Source organism: Oncorhynchus nerka, linkage group LG12 (assembly GCF_034236695.1).
Source record: "Oncorhynchus nerka isolate Pitt River linkage group LG12, Oner_Uvic_2.0, whole genome shotgun sequence".
Taxonomy (NCBI): domain Eukaryota; kingdom Metazoa; phylum Chordata; class Actinopteri; order Salmoniformes; family Salmonidae; genus Oncorhynchus; species Oncorhynchus nerka.
In genome coordinates this window covers 36,845,866-36,860,966 of record NC_088407.1, presented here as the reverse complement: position 1 = coordinate 36,860,966, position 15,101 = coordinate 36,845,866, and the positions used below count along the sequence as shown (strand labels likewise).

At 43.0% G+C, this 15,101-nt stretch overlaps 1 protein-coding gene across 2 annotated transcripts in view; it reads right to left on the bottom strand.

Moving 5' to 3' along the window:
* The window catches only part of rbpjb (recombination signal binding protein for immunoglobulin kappa J region b), an 86,972-nt gene extending 72,963 nt beyond the window's left edge, over positions 1-14,009 (bottom strand). For both annotated transcript variants that reach the window (XM_065025559.1, XM_029674814.2), the window contains exon 1: positions 13,843-14,009. Coding sequence is in view for 1 of the 2 variants with exons in the window: in XM_029674814.2 (XP_029530674.1) it covers positions 13,843-13,862 (20 nt within the window). In the remaining variant the exon portion in view is untranslated. The remainder of the gene's footprint in view (positions 1-13,842) is intronic.
* Positions 14,010-15,101: the final 1,092 nt, after the last annotated feature.

Here is a 15,101-nt window from a genome sequence, read left to right as displayed (position 1 = left end):
AAATGTAGGTTACAGGGCTACAATAAACAGAGTACGCATGTCATTTCTCAAAGAGAGACTATTTCTCTCTCTCGCCATCTCACTCACCCTGTCCATCATTGTCTACCATCATTGTCCACCGCCTTCACTTGAGTCACTTCCCTTTCTGGGACGTACGTGCAATGACAAACTCAACCCGCGCACACACATACACACAACTAAAATGGGCCTCTTTAACAGTTTGGGTTGTGTGACAGAAGTGCTCTGCTCAGTGGTAGCTGTCAGGAAGAGAGAAAGAGAGAGTGGGGCCATCCATAGAACAAATAGTTGATGTTCTGCTTTTCCCTGCAATCTCAATGACCTTCTCTCTTTCTATCGCCATTCCCCTCTCTTTTGCTCTCCATCTCTCCCCTTCTCTGATGACTCAATGACAAAAGGGGGATAAAGGGAAACGGGGGTCAGAGTGTATAGAACAACACTCCAATCCCAACCAACCCCTTTAGGACCCTGGCTGTGACTATTTTAGATTGTGGGACTGATGTGAATCATCATAATAAAATCAGCTATGTTCCTATTTAAAAGATAGTCAAGTATTCAGTGAACCAATTGAAAGCTACGGTCTGAACCAGACCAGCAAAGAGCAACCCTCTGGTCATTAATAACCTCAACTAACCACTGCTGATCGTGGACTTACTTCAGGAGACAGCAGAGGGAGCACGCCCCAATCCACATCGGCGTACACATCACTGCCAATCTGAAATAGTCCACCCACTCAGACATTGTGGTGAAGAATGCGCAACAGCGTCTCTTCAACTTCAGGAGACCGTCACAAATTTGTACAGATGCACCATTGAACTTAGTCACTAGCCGGCTACCATCTGGTTACACAACCCTGCACCTTAGAGGCTGCTGCCCTATGTACATAGACATGGAATCACAAGTCACTTTAATAATGGAACACTGGTCACTTTAATAATGTTTACAGTGGGCGGCAGGTGCCTAGTGGTTAGAGCGTTGGGCAGTAACCGGAAGGTTACCGGGCGCCATAGACGTGGATGTTGATTAAGGCAGCCCCCAAGCACCTCTCTGATTGCGGTGATCAATATATAAATATATATATATATAAATAAATATATATAAATAAATATATAAATAAATATATATAAATAAATATATAAATAAATATATAAATATATATATATATATATATAAATAAATATATATATATAAATATATATATATATAAATCAAAATAGATTAATTTTTTTTACCCCTTTTTCTCCCCAATTTCATGGTATCCAATTGGTAGTTACAGTCTTGCCCCGTCACTGCAACTCCCGTAAGGACTCGGGAGAGGAGAAGGTCGAGAGCCGTGCGTCCCCACGAAACACGACCCAGCCAAGCCACACTGCCCGCTTAACCCAGAAGCCAAAGTCTCTTTGCTTATTTGAGCTGTTCTTGCCATAATATGGACTTGGTATTCTACCAAATAGGGCCATCTTCTGTGTAGCACCACTACCTTGTCACAACACAACTGATTGGCTAAAACACAATAAGAAGGAAAGAAATTCCACAAATGAACTTTTAAAAAGACACACCTGTTAATTTAAATGAATTCCAGGGCACTACCTCATGAAGCTGGTTGAGAGAATGCCAAGAGTGTACAAAGCTATCATCAAAACCCCTAGAATGAGTATGACCAGAAGTCCCCACAAGAATATTAAACAAACATTTTACCAACTGGGGACATTTTATTAGTCCCCGCGAGGTCAAATGCTATTTCTAGGGGGTTTATGGTTAAGGTTAGAATTACATTAAGAGTAAGGGTTAGGTTCTTGGGTTAAGGTTAGGGTTAAAGTAAAGGTTTGGGGATAGGAAAAATAGGATTTTGAATGGCACTGCATTCTGTTCCCCCACGAGGTTAGCTGTACAAGTCTGTGTGTGTGTCTGTGTGACAGAAACAGAAGTACAAGAGAGAGAAGTCAGAAATTATGAGAAACCTTAGCAACCTTTAGCCCACATGTGTGTTTATCTGCAGGCTGCTGTGTGTATGTTAGCGATGCGGCGCTTGGCACTGAGTTTGTCACCTCCGGCCCACTGTCTGGTTTCATTGTTGTTATTGTCATGGTAGGAGGAAAAATAATAAGGTTTCGTTCTTGCCACCCAGTTCCCCTTTATCAAGTCTCTGCTCTCTCTCACCTCTCTCGCTCGCTCTCACCTCTCTCTCTCTCTCACTCGCTCGCCACCTCTCTCACTCGCTCTCCACCTCTCTCACTCGCTCTCCACCTCTCTCACTCGCTCCACCTCTCTACTCGCTCTCCACCTCTCTCTCTCCTCGCTCTCTCTCACCTCTCTCGCTCTCTCGCTCACCTCGCTCGCTCTCCACCTCTCGCTCGCTCTCCACCTCTCTCACTCGCTCTCCACCTCTCTCACTCGCTCTCCACCTCTCTCACTCGCTCTCTCTCTCTCCTCTCTCTACTCGCTCTCCACCTCTCTCTCTCTCTCTCTCTCTCGCTCGCTACCTCTCCACCTCTCTCTCTCGCTCGCTACCTCTCCACCTCTCGCTCGCTACCTCTCTCTCTCGCTCGCTCTCCACCTCTCTCTCTCTCTCTCGCTCGCCACCTCTCTCTCTCGCTCGCCACCTCTCTCTCTCGCTCGCTACCTCTCCACCTCTCTCTCTCGCTCGCTACCTCTCTCTCTCTCGCTCGCTACCTCTCTCTCTCTCGCTCGCTCTCCACCTCTCTCTCTCGCTTGCTCTCCACCTCTCTCTCGCTCTCCACCTCTCTCTCTCGCTCTCGCTCGCTCTCCACCTCTCGCTCTCGCTCGCTCTCCACCTCTCTCTCTCGCTCGCTCTCCACCTCTCTCTCTCGCTCGCTCTCCACCTCTCTCTCTCGCTCGCTCTCCACCTCTCTCTCTCGCTCGCTCTCCACCTCTCTCTCTCGCTCGCTCTCCACCTCTCTCTCTCGCTCGCTCTCCACCTCTCTCTCTCGCTCGCTCTCCACCTCTCTCTCTCGCTCGCTCTCCACCTCTCTCACTCGCTCGCTCTCCACCTCTCTCACTCGCTCTCCACCTCTCTCACTCGCTCTCCACCTCTCTCATCACTCGCTCTCCACCTCTCTCACTCGCTCTCCACCTCTCTCTCTCTCTCACACACACACACACGCCCTTGGCCCTTGCCACTCGCCATGATGCCACAGTCTAATATTAGCTTCTCAGACAGAAAGGGGTGACAGAGGGAGCAGTGAATGTAAAAAGCAGGACTAGTGAAAGAGAATATTTAACTAGATGGCTGTAGTAGCAGGTTCTCAATCTCCTCCTAGCCACGGTTGTGTTGCAGACATCAAAATTGTCTTGCTAATTTTGTGGCAGTACTAGCATCATATCATGGTTTGTATAATGATGGCATGGTGTAGGCTATACCAATGTGTCTCTGATATGGTTCATCTGTCACTAGGAGGTGGTTTCTTGCCAATTGCCACTCCTTGTTCTTCAGATGGGCGAGCATGGCAGTTGGGGATGATGACGGTGATGGGGCTTTCCCCCTTTTTAGTGACCACAGAGTCAGGAAACCCGTTTAACTTCCCATCCGAAAGACGTCACCCTACACAGGGAAATTGTCCCATTCACTGCCCTGGGGCGTTCAAAAAATATATAATTAGACCAGAGGAAAGAGTGCCTCCTACTGGCGATCCAAAACCAATTCTAGCAGCATCTGGTCTCCCATCGAGGGACCGACCATGACCAACCCTGCTTAGCTTCAGAGGCAAACCAGCAGTGGGATGCAGGCTGGTATTTTTTATTTTTTTTTACCTTTATTTTACTAGGCAAGTCAGTTAAGAACAGATTCTTATTTTCAATGACGGCATAGGAACAGTGGGTTAACTGCCTGTTCAGGGGCAGAACGACAGATTTGTACCTTGTCAGCTCGGGGATTCGAATTTGCAACCTTTCGGTTACTAGTCCAACGCTCTAACCACTAGGCTACCCTGCCGCCCCATACAACACTCCTATCCCAACCAACCCTAATGTGAACTCTAACACCTAGGAAAGGAAACCAACTCCCAAAGGCTAAAATATGCCTTCTCTTCAGATTCAAAAACACCAGTCCGAGAAGACGCAGACTTTTGACAAACTGGTGGTGAGTAAACTATCAATCACAATCTAAAATCCATTGAGGTCCAAAAAGAACACATACAAACAAAAACAAGAAGCCTTTTATCCGGGGCCAAAAGCATCAGAGAACGAAGCATTTCTTTCTAAACAGACACTCTCCTGCTAGGGTCTCTTGGTAGCTTCAAGCAATTATTAATGTCTCATAAACCAGCACATGGCAGAACTATTTTCCCCCTATTAAAATAATATTTGTCCAAAAAACAAATCCACTTTTCTCATCCAGGGGATTCCTGCCCCCACTCTTTTCACAAGAAACACACTGGAGCAAAGAGCAAAAAAAAGTCTATCATTCACGTTGAATTCAACCCGGTTTCTCTCTCGGTATGTGCTGTAAAAGATTGCAAAACATGGCATGATTCTGGGATGGTTGGAGAAGAGGTTAAATTAAACCAAGCATGCAGACAGACAGGGGATCACTACGTGTTTTCTGAATGAAACATCCTGAAACGTGACGGTGGGTCGGAAAACGCTGACGCCGGTAGAAACACGTCTGGTTCCCTTGGCAATGCTGTAATTGCTACCAACAGCAACAGGACCAGGAGGGGAGGGTGGAGGAAACTCTCTAGGCTAAGAGGAGAGAGAGAGGGCACTGCAAAACAGTACTTTCTGTGCTCTCCCTTTCCCTCGCTCTTGGAGAGTAGATTATCAATGCAAGGGATTTGTCTGCCATTGAAATCCTTGGCAGGCCATTTTTGGGGTTGTAAAAATGTGTTCAGTGTAAACTTAAAAACGACTAAAACCAGACAAAAAAAAGTATGAAGAAAAGATCATTGACCTACAGTTGAAGTCGGAAGTTTACATACACCTTAGCCAAGTACATTTAAACTCAGTTTTTCACAATTCCGGACATTTAATCCTCGTAAAAATTCCCTGTCTTAGGTCAGTTAGGATCACCACTATTTTAAAAACGTGAAATGTCAGAATAATAGTAGAGACTGATTTCTTTCAGTTTTTATTTCTTTCATCACATTCCCAGTGGCAGAAGTTTACATACACTCAATTAGTATTTAGTAGCATTGCCTTTAAATTGGTTAACCTGGGGCAAACGTTTCATGTAGCCTTCCACAAGATTCCCACAATAAGAATTTTGGCCCATTCCTCCTGACAGAGCTGGTGTAACTGAGTCAGGTTTGTAGGCCTCCTTGCTCACACACGCTTTTTCAGTTCTGCCCACACATTTCCTATAGGATTGAGGTCAGGGCTTTGTGATGGCCACTCCAATACCTTGACTTTGTTGTCCTCAAGCCATTTTGCCACAACTTTGGAAGCATGCTTGGGGGTCATTGTCCATTTGGAAGACCCATCGCGGCCAAGCTTTAACTTCCTGACTGATGTCTTGAGATGTTTCTTCAATATATCCACATAAATTTCCCTCCTCATGACACCATCTATTTTGTGAAGTGCACTAGGTCCCTCCTTCACCAAAGCACCCCCACAACATGATGCTTCCACCCTTGTGCTTCACGGTTGAGATGGTGTTCTTCGGCTTGCAAACATCCCCCTTTTTCCTCCAAAACATAGCGATGGTCATTATGGCCAAACAGTTCTATTTTCGTTTCATCAGACCAGAGGACATTTCTCCAAAAGTACGATCTTTGTCCCCATGTGCAGTTGCAAACCGTAGTCTGGCTTTTTTTATTGCGGTTTTGGCGGTTTTCTTCCTTGCTGAGCGGCCTTTCAGGTTATGTCGATATAGGACTTGTTTTACTGTGGATATAGATACGTTTGTACCCGTTTCCTCCAGCATCTTCACAATTCTTCTGTCTCATCCTCCTTTGCTGTTATTCTGGGATTGTTTTGCACTTTTTGCACCAAAGTACGTTCATCTCTAGGAGACAGAAACGTCTCCTTCCTGAGCGGTATGACGGCTGCGTGGTCTCATGGTGTTTATACTTGCGTACAGATGAACTTGGTACCTTCAGGCGTTTGGAAATTGCTCCCAAGGATGAACCAGACTTGTGGAGGTCTATAATTTTTTTTCTGAGGTCTTGGCTGATTTCTTTTGATGTCAAGCAAAGAGGTACTGAGTTTGAAGGTAGGCCTTTAAATACATCCACAGGTACACCTTTAATTGACTCAAATGATGTCAATTAGCCTATCGGAAGCTTCTAAAGCCATGACATACTTTTCTGCAATTTTCCAAGCTGTTTAAAGCCAGTCAACTTAATGTATGTAAACTTTTGACCCACTGGAATTGTGATACAGTGAATAATAAGATAAATAATCTGTCTGTAAACAATTGTTGGAAAATGACTTGTGTCATGCACAAAGTATATGTAGTAATCGACTTGCAAAAATTATAGTTTGTTAACAAGAAACTTGTGGAGTGGTTGAAAAACGAGTTTAATGACTCCAACCTAAGTGTATGTAAACTTCCGACTTCAACTGTACTTATCTTTTTATAATATCATCTTTGAGAACTAACATATCACCAAAATAAAAGCTAGACAGTTGGTCCATACTTGCGAACATAAGCAACCATTTAAATTTAAAAACAGGTTCTCCTACACAAAATGCATATCAGCCAATTACATGTATTTCACTGACTGGTCAAATTGCGCTCTGTGCAAATGCCTAGTGGCACATAATTGTCGCAGATTGTGGCAAGGGTTCGAATCTCAAGAGTCCCCCCTTTGAAAAGTGAAATTACATGTATTGTGTTAGTGTGTTGAAAAGGGACGCCTTCAGCCAACATCTTGAAAATGAAGATTATGAATGAAATGAATAAGGAGTTACCACTTTCTTCAGCCTTGCAAACAAAACTCACTGCTATTGCCTATTAATCAGATTGCATAGGCTATATTACATAGACGTGTACACATAAACATAGGCCTACAGAGTTAGATTTTTTTATAACCATCTGTTTAGTCATGCGTGTTATTTCCACTGTTCACCGATGACTTGGATGTCGATTAAGGCAGCCCCCACACCTCTCTGATTCAGAGGGATTGGGTTAAATGCGGAAGACACATTTCAGTTGAAGGCATTCAGTTGTACAACTGACAAGGTATCCCCTTTTCCCTTTATTTTACTTGAGGAGGACGAGCATTAAAGTGTAGAGTAGGATTATAGTTTGCACTCTTGTTATCACCCTACAGATGACAGTATTGCAGTTATTTTAAAGAAGTTTAATTGCAAGTATGGAGGACTGGAATTGACAGTCTTATTATAGGAAGACACTTGGCTGTCACAGAGCTCCACGGTGGGTGTCATAATACCCATAAAACCTAGCGGTCAAACAGGGAAATGGTTCCAATCGTTTTTCCACCATTAATTTCTCCCATAGGGGATTTTAAGATACGGGCTGTGTTTCGATTTTAAAATAAGGGCTGTGTTTTGTGTAGGCTTACCCTGGAATGAGGTTTGGATTAACCATTAAAAATGAATTTCCCTTTTTGACCGCTAGGTTTTATGGATATTAATGACTCATACTGTGGTACTCTATTAGTATGTTCTTATGTAGGCCTACACTTACATGCAGGCTTACAACGTTTAATAGGCTATGCATTATTATAATCATCCACTTCGTGACATGCGTTTTGAATCAAGTATCAAGGACAGGCAATGAACAGTTTTTTTCTCAACAAAAAAGCTTGATGCGAGGGGGGCTCGAACCCACTGTTAAAGTGCACCATCAATTTCGAGTCAACCGCTTCAGCAGTGTGTGCCACCTTGAAGCGATGATAGCCTACCTGACTGCTGTTTGACAAATCCATTTATTTTAATTTTTTATGACGTACGATAAACTAGAAGTTCTTATTTTTTTTCTATAAAAGCATATGGATGTGTGTAAAACAGATCAACAAAAAAATAGATTGTCATATATGCAAAAACATGAAAATGTTATCTAACATTAGAAATGCCAATGGTTGGTGGATATATAGTCTAAGATATTTGATAGGCTGTGGAAGAATGTGCCAGAATATAATCAGTGTCACCTGTTGAGGTTAGCATGGGGCTAACGTATGCCATGTTATCTGATGGGACAAACTACAATTTAGAGTTCTGGCATGTGGAAGTTGGCTGACACGCATTTTGTGCCGGAGAACCTGTTTAAATATAAATGGTTGCTTATGTTCGCAAGATGGACCCAATGAATTTAGCAGTATTGACTTTGTTATTATGTTTGAGCAAAAGAGCACAGCATTAGCGATGTCAAAAAAAAAAGCATAGAATTGCAGGAAATGTACTTTAAAACGGCAAAATGTTCTCTCAACTCCATGGCAGAATATGTAGTATCGCAGGAAATGGCAAAATGTGTAGAATTGCAGGAATTTTGATTTAAAACTTTGCTTAAATATTTTTTTTAAATGTCTCTACACCACCCAGATGGGGGGCCTCTTAAAATGTCTCTAAAATTCAGCCGTGGTGACGGGCCGCCGTGCCCATTACCACGTCCCCTGCCACGCTCACCACCTAATCTCTGATCCAGAAGAAAAGTTGAATGCCAAGGCCAACAACAACACCGGGAACTTGGGCTTCGATGTGATGGTGTTTTCAAAACCACACTGGCTTATTTGCATCAAGAATTCTTCTCTCATCCTTCTTGAAACAATAATAACACGTTTTAGCCCGAGAGATAAAGTGAAAGGTTATTTGGAATACATTCCAAGCTCATGAAGCAAATAATGCGTTCTCACTTGGGTTTAGAGACGGGGCTCTTTCGTATAAAGAATCCAATCATTGCCTGGTGACGGTGAGGGAATAACATTGTAACTCTGGCCCCCTCAGGCTTTTGGGAATTAGGAAATGCACCGCCAACTAGAAAAGTTTATTAAAATACATGACCAATAAAGAAAACCCCTTATGTAAAATTGTGATATTCCGTGGCTTTCCTCTTCCACTAGCATGTGGCGGAGGACCAAGTCTGGGGAGTGCCAAGCCAAATTACAAAATAAAATTGCCTTTTCATCCGCTGTAGTTCAGAGAGCGAGGTTGAGAGCGGGAGAGAGGTTGAGACAGTCAGATAAAGATTTTTTTTTAAATAGGTAGCATAGTAGGGAAGCATGTCACAACGCCATCCAACAAGTTGAGTACAACCTGACTGGTCTATGGTGGCAAATAGGCTTCAGGGAACATCGCACTGAAATTAAGTCACAGCCCCTTTTCAAATCAACCAATCAACTTTGACGGCGTGAACCCTACAAGTGAAGCAAACTGCACGTTCTACATTGGCTTCCATATTCAATAATCTTACCCCAACTTTGAAGATGTTTTACTGTGTCTGAATGTGGGGCACATCTCTTCAGTAACACAATAGCTCTCAGGTCCTGAGGTGACACACAGATCTGGGTTTTACGAGCTTGTATCTCCTCCCTCATTAACCTATTTGTCAATGCCCTGGCTCAGGTACAAGGAGGAGGTGAGGCGGGGAGTGTGTGTGTGTGTGTGTGTGTCGGGGGGGAATGAAATCGGCAGACCCTTTTAACTCTACCCCAGCCCTCTGCCACCAAAAAGGTCACTGCTTCCACATCTGCTCCTCTCTCTCTCATAATGGGGGAAGGGAGAAGAGGACCCTGGGGACCGCTTCCCCTCTACACACAGAAAACACAAACTCTAGGGCTGTGATGGAAAAAATATTGTGGTATCGGTATCATGGCAAAAATGAAAATTCGAAGCAGACCAAACTATTTGGTCCTTTAAAAACCTGCTGTATGTAAAATATTGTGTGCTATAGCTTGGAAAATAAATGCCTGTTGACTCTGGGTTGAATGATAACATAATAGTGCTGAGCAAAACTGCACTGTCGGTTAGGGGCTCGTAAAAAAGCATTTCACTGTAAGGTCTACTACACCTGTTGTATTCAGCGCATGTGACTAATACAATTTTGAGGTCGATTTGGTTTCAGTTAAATAAAAAATAAATAAAAAATCTTAGATACGTTTTTATACATTAAATGCACTACGCAGGTTGAACGCTGTAACACAGAATAAAATCAAGTCTAATGATGGTAGTGTGTGCCCATTACAGCTTATCATTTATTCACATTACTTAAAAAAATATGTTTTATTTGATGACTATTTCATTCTAAGCCATCAGCTCATCTCTATAGTGCTGCTGCCTATGTTGTCTTGACAAAATCACAATTTTAGTAGTTCTTCAAAAGTAAAAAAAGGCATACTTTTACAACTGCTGAATATCAACCATCAATCACTTAGCTCATGTATTTTCAGGCTCGCGAAGCAACTGCTTTCTATCCCTCTCGATCATGCATTCTCTCATCTCTCAGTCTCCGCATTTGCTCCACACAAGTTTAAACAGGTGCAAAATGGATTATGGTCATTGTAGTTCATTAACACATTTTCTGCACCCGTTGGAAACTACAACTCCCTACGACATCACACAGTTCAGGTTTGATCTAATTTATCTCTACCGAAACTGCATTCACAGAAGAAGAAAAACGAACAAAATGCACTTCAAATAATTGAACCGATGTCGGTTAAAAAATAACCAACATTTCGGTTAATCATGCAGCACTAAAAACATGTTTGTTTCCAACATTAAGGCTGTTTTCCTAAAGAAGTTAAATCCGCTTCATGTTTTGTTTCCTTGCCACGATACTAATGAGTATCGCCCTGGCCCTGACACACTCCTGTTTCCAGGGAACTCACACACACCAAATGACTAAAATGTAAATGTACGTGCATTTGGAAGACACTCTTATCCAGAGCAACTTACAGGCGCAATTATGGTTAAGTGCTCAAGGGTACACACACACAGTGGCTCACACGCCCCTGTCCCTCACAGGCAGACTTAATGGTGTAATTACACGGACGAAAAGAGGCCCGGCTCTGCCTCGACTGAGTCGTCCCGCTGTACACCTTTGGGTAAAAGTGGGAGGGCATAACATTTTGTTTTCTTTTTTTTTGTTATTTTTCTTTTATTTATTTATTTTACCTTTATTTAACCAGGTAGGCAAGTTGAGAACAAGTTCTCATTTACAATTGCGACCTGTCCAAGATAAAGTTATATCCAATAGCTTTACCCAGGGGCCATGTAGAGGCAGCATTGTGTTGAAATAAGTGATTCATGCTTTTATCATCCCAGGTGATGTCCAGATTGTCTACCCGTGAACAGTAGTTTTCTTTCAGCTAGGGCTGCTAGGCTCACTGGTATCAGGCACACTTTCTGAGGGGGAAAGAAAGATTATACAGCAACACTATCTCATTCCTGTTTTTCTAACATTCAGAGAGCTGTGTTGAGGAGATATGGTAGGCTGCAGGTTGGCTAGTCTTATCACTGCTCTGTGACACAGCTCAAATATGAATTCCTGCTGTTTTTTATATTTATTATGTTAGACAAAGCTATGGTCCTTTTCCTTGGGATTTGTTTTTGCACTGAAGAGACATCCATTGACTAAATGCTCCACTATTTCTCTTACAAAAACAAGAGATCACGTAAAATGCCACATGACACTATTTAGGCTAAACTAAGCTGAAAGGGCAAGAAAGAGCTCAGACATACAAACCATCTTAACATACTTAAGCCAGAGACAGACGGTCAATCTTATCAAGCATTTTCAGCAAACCTCTAGAATGTGCTCATGTTTTACACATTTATAATTGCTCACTAACTCAGACAGACACTGCTTGAATTTGTCCTATAGGAACACAGATTTTTCTTTCCCATTGCAAAACGTTATGCTACGGTGTGCCCTACTACCGAGTTCAGAGTACTGCCCTCTCAGCTCTGCACCAGTGCACCCTGCCTCAACCACAACTCCCAGCCAACTCTCAGAGGGGGCCATGGCTGTCAGACCTGACCCTGAGTGGGGTTGTGGGGGCACTGGGCTGTGGACAGGCCGGCTGGGATGTGGGCTCCCTCTCTCTGTATCTCTCTCCCTCCGTAGCCTCCAGCCATTGACGCGGTCGTGCCCGGCCACATGCTAATAAAGATCCCTTATGGCACTCTAATTCTGTTTAAACCGCTAGTCTCACTCCCCCTCCTCCCTCTATCCTGGCAGAAGAAAAAGCACACAGCTCGGGTAGATATCATCTGGACAGGTGGCCAGCCACCCAGACCCGACCCACCTGCCCTCTCTCTCGCTCTCCAAACAGATATCAGCTCAGGTCTGCTGGAAAGCCCCAAATGAGCACACACATTACCTACCCTCGACACCCACCCTCCCTCCACACGCACTTCTCCTCCAAAAAGCCCAGCTAATGTCTGTCCCCCACTGAGCTATCTGTGGGGACTACTGACTCCAGATTACCCCCAAAAAAACGCGTGTTTGGCTAATGTGCACGCACACCATCGAAATTATAGGACTGTTTTGGGAATTGGAGAAATGTCCATAGACCGGATAGATAATGCAAATGCTATGCTGCTACTAGTTTACAATACATAAAAGTAACAATACTACTTACTGCATCATAAGAGCATTGAAAACTTGGAAAATGTGGCTCTAGAATAGTAGACATTAGGCAAGCTTTGATGACGTTACTACTTCCCAGGCAATTCTAAAGTCTAGTGACAGATAAATGAAATGGGCTTCATTTAGCCTATATTTCTCTTCTTCAAATAATTACCACACGTCTCTTATCTCCCAATTGCACAATTAGCTACAATCAAAGAAATTGGGCTAAGCCCATGGAACTGACGAATATTTAGGAAGATAGAAAGTCTGAGGGATAATTTAGCTCGTTGCCTCCAGCAGCAAAATAAAGGGTATTTAAACAGATTAGTTGGCTGCCTTTTTTAGGATTGCCTTTCATTAATGTGAGTAGCTTCAACGTAGTGAATTATCAACAGTAACTTGCTAAACCATCTCTATTTCATCAAGTAGTTTATCACCCTTGGACAGAGGTATCTCATTTCACGTATATTTTTGTAGCGTTTTGGATTTCAGTGGCTCGCGCCGGCTATCTGACGCTTAGACATAAAATAGAGCAAAAATGACATGTATACAAATCCTCACAACGTCATGCTTTTTTTTTATAACTTTGAGTTCGTTTTTAGAGGGTTATAGCAGGTAGAATTAGATCAATTACATGTCCTTAGTATAATGTGTCTGCAACACGGACGGAGAAGCTCGGGGCTGTTTCGTCAACACCACTTTATATGAGTACATTTACGCATGGCAAAACATATGCTTACAGTTCTCAGACGTCTGCAAGTGTATTAACCAACAATCGAGCGAGAAATGTCCAGTCAGTCAACGTTAGCCAGCTAACACCACAGAGACGAGTCGAACAATCGAACGATGCCTTGCTTGACAAAGGCGAAGCCACAACGTGTTTCATACTGTGGAACTGTAGATTACATTGCAACATGGTTATAAGGCGAACACATACATATCGTGGGATATATAGTTGAATAAGAATAATATGACCTAAACATAGACAAAAAAAAACGACCGTTTAATTTTTTCCCAGCCCATACTGATTGTACTCGTATCGTTGTCTGGTGTTGAAAAAGGACCTCTGAAAGCTAGCAGTAGCGAGCTAGCTCGACCCCCAGAATACTGCACGGCAGTGCAGCAACAGTCAGTACAGTGAAGTAGTCAAAGGAAAACACACAATACTTTCAGACAAAGAAAATGCTTTCCCAGACTGAAAACAAATGGCCACAAACATCCACATTTGCTCGGCTATATATGCTCGAACAGAAGCGACCAATTATCTTTCAAAAAAACTTAAATTCACTTTAACTCCAATAGCTACAACCACCAGCCCTGAATCTCAGACTTACCCTGTCACAACAGGCGCCATCTTCCACAAACTCTCACCAAAACTCCAACACTCGCGATATCCTTTCTCCCCAGACCAACAATCCGCCGAGACAACAGAAGCAGACTGGCGATGTAGGGACTAGGGAGACGGAGAGAAACGGGGCGGGAGAGGAGTACAGAAAAGAGGGGGAGGCGGCAGGTTACTAGAGAGAGTGAGAGAAAAGGGCAGACGCCACAACAACAGGCGTGGGAAACTTTAAACATCACGCGATACCAGGAAAACTCTCACCATAGACAAGCATGGAGGGAGCATCGTCCTATCGCGAGATGTGCGCGGAGTAGAGTTGCTTATTTTATGGGCTGAAATAGTATTCCCATGTGTTTACCGGGTGATAAATTACAGCACTGATCTGAACATAGTTTGGCACGGAATTCTGCACAATGTTGTGAGGAAGCCTGCATTTTCCCAGGCCCACACAAGATTATTTCGAATGTATTGAGTCTCTGTGTCTCTTGGATGTCTGAAACATTCATTTCAACCAGCTGAAAGATTTCAGACAAAACTGTCTGTGCATAGTCTGGCTGTGCAGAGATTCCTTTCTCTAAAGCAAGGTTAGGTAAGGTACTATATGCCACTAAAATAGGTCTTAAAGATCAGATGTCATGGTCAAATGACAGTGTAATCAGTGGCGATTTTAGCATGTAAATCTTGGTGGGGCAACAACAAAAATATGGGATGCATGCCAGCAAAGCCACTACACAACACTAAACAATACATTAATTATACTATAACGGTGACAAACGGTGCCCACAAACTGTTAGGACCTACATAAATCTGTTCCAACAGTCGTCCCAACGCCCAACCACTGCTACACCTGGCTTTCAGCAGAGCCTTGTCTGGCATTGAAACAGTACATTCAGCCTCATTTACTGCCTTTAAAAAAACACAGCTGATATTGCTGACTTGCTTAAACAAATGTGGTTTCTACTGATAATTGAGATGTACAAAACTATGTCATAAGGGGACAACAAGCAGGTAAGAGGCAATCTGTAATTTCGATTAAGACATTAGTGAGCAAGCCACGATACAGTTGAAGTCGGAAGTTTACATACACCATAGCCAAATACATTTAAACTCAGTTTCACAATTACTGATATTTAATCCTTGTAAAAAATGCCCTGTCTTAGGTCAGTTAGGTCACCACTTTATTTTAAGAATGTGAAATGTCAGAATAGTAGAGAGAATTATTTCAGCTTTTATTTCTTTTATCACATTCCC